This window comes from Cyprinodon variegatus, unplaced genomic scaffold (assembly GCF_000732505.1).
Source record: "Cyprinodon variegatus isolate N-32 unplaced genomic scaffold, C_variegatus-1.0 Scaffold670, whole genome shotgun sequence".
Taxonomy (NCBI): Eukaryota; Metazoa; Chordata; class Actinopteri; order Cyprinodontiformes; family Cyprinodontidae; genus Cyprinodon; species Cyprinodon variegatus.
The window spans coordinates 92,915-94,905 of NW_015151123.1; the positions used below are offsets into that span (position 1 = coordinate 92,915).

At 44.3% G+C, this 1,991-nt stretch overlaps 1 protein-coding gene across 1 annotated transcript in view; it reads right to left on the bottom strand.

Annotated features, from left to right (window-relative positions):
* The window catches only part of LOC107097074 (E3 ubiquitin-protein ligase RNF180-like), a 12,110-nt gene extending 10,119 nt beyond the window's left edge, over nucleotides 1-1,991 (bottom strand). The window contains exons 1-3 of the mRNA XM_015394066.1: nucleotides 1,857-1,991; nucleotides 1,467-1,556; nucleotides 279-812 (exon numbers count right to left, since the gene is read on the bottom strand). Of these exons, the coding sequence (XP_015249552.1) occupies nucleotides 279-812; nucleotides 1,467-1,556; nucleotides 1,857-1,976 (744 nt within the window). The 5' untranslated portion in view covers nucleotides 1,977-1,991. The remainder of the gene's footprint in view (nucleotides 1-278; nucleotides 813-1,466; nucleotides 1,557-1,856) is intronic.

Genomic DNA, 1,991 nt, shown 5'->3' on the forward strand with positions numbered 1-1,991 from the left:
GTCACTGCTGGAAGATGGCAGGAGGGAGGGGTTACTATATTTGGGCAAAGATGGCCGCTCCTGGACTCGGTGATCGCAACAAAAAATATTTTAATTTTTTTACTGATAAATTAAATCACCACGAAGTTTCAGGTATAAATAATGATCCATTGATTGCCCTTTGCTGATCGGACTTTTCCTTGAAAGGAGAATTAAGTAAACCCGAGCAGAGATCAACTGTGACATATTCCTCGATCCAGGCATTTTTTTTTCTTAAAAAAGCAAAGAATAAAACTTACATCTTCCTCTGCCCGCTCAGGTTCTCCTTCAGCGGTGGATCTCCTCCTGAGGAAAACTTCCTCTGCTGGCTGAAGCTCCTCAGACCGAGATCCTCCAGGGATTACAGAAACCGAGGGGGAAGCATCTCTGCAGGCTTCGTGATCTGAGTCCGACTCAGGTTCTGTTGGACCTCTAACAGAAAGATCAGTCTGTGATGTATGTGTGTGAGCTGCAGCACAGTGCTGCAGGTTCTTAGCTGCAGGGACAGGATCCAAAGCCTCTGCAGGAGCGACGGGCGGCAGACATGGCAGGCGGGTGACCAGGGCTTTTTCCGGAGCAGGGTTCTCTTTCAGGTCCACGGGCCGACCCGCGCGTCCCGCCCCCCTAGGCTGGACGATGAAGAGGTGGTTCTTTTCGTCCAGATCTACCCGACTCCTGCTGAGATGGACGCTGGCATCACGGCCGCACGGACAGTCGAAGCGACTGAGGAAGCTGAAGCCGCCCAAACGAGCCCCGCAGTGGCGGCAGCTCAGCTTCCCCGCAGTCCACAGAGCCTGAGGGGGGAGAGAGACGTCTGACTGGATACCCAGAACCACGAGGGAAAGGCTCAGGAAATGCTTCACATGGCAGAAATTGCAGTAAAACCCAAACAAACCAGAGAACAAATATGGTGAAAAATGATTCAACAGCAACGGTATGGAGCTCAACTGGTGCCATAAAGTTTGTTTGATTTTTTACTAAAAAAAACAACAACTCTGAAACTGAACAAATATGTGAAAACTGATAAAAAGGAATGTAAACTGAAGACAAAGGTAAAAAAAAAGGCTTTTTAGATTCAAGTTTGTCTTTTTTGTTTCAATTTTCTTTTAAATTACTGGTTTTAAACTGGTACCCCCTCAGTGGGGGTATTGGGGGGGTTATTGACAGCAGTTATGGAACGATGACTGACAGTTAAAACACCTGAACGAAATATTCCAATGTGTTGCATTCAGGAAGCATCGGAAATAAAAAATGTCTTCAGAACATTATAAATATTTTATGTTTAGGGGATTGGGAAAAAACTAAACACAAAATCTGAATTAAAAAAGTAATTTGAAGTCTTTTTTTGCATTAAAAAAAACCTTTCTGTTAATGAAAAAACATAAAATTTTTAACATTATTTCCATAAAACAGCAGCTGAAACGTGAGCTCCTCCAGAACCGACTGACCTGCTGAACCAAAGCCAGGATCCAGTCTGGGAGGTTGTCAGCATCTATGTGCCAAATGCTACAGCCAGCAGCTGGGCTTTCATCAGCAGCCTGAAAGAGAACCAACCAATCACAGCGCTGCTTTAGACTCCGCATCGTACAAGGAGCAACTCCCCCAAAGTCGGTTTTCATTTTATTTTTAGCTGTTTTTTCAAATCATCAAATCAAAATAAGAAAAAATACTTTATAAAAGACACTTCAAAAAGTTATGAGAAGAAGAGCAGAATAAAAAACGATAAAGAACTCATGATTATATAGTTTGAAGAGTTAAATCCCAGCGGATAAACAGGAGCTAACGATAGACTTTAGCTCAGAAGAAGAGAGGAACCTGCCCAGCGAAACATTACCCACCGTCAGCAAACATGTAAAGTCTAGGAGCGCCCGGCGACACCGTCTGCAGCGGAGCGTCGCTCCGTCCATCTGTTGGTAATAAAGGAGAGATGGAGCTTCTGGTTGGTTACTGGAGGTCATTTCCTGTTATCTGTT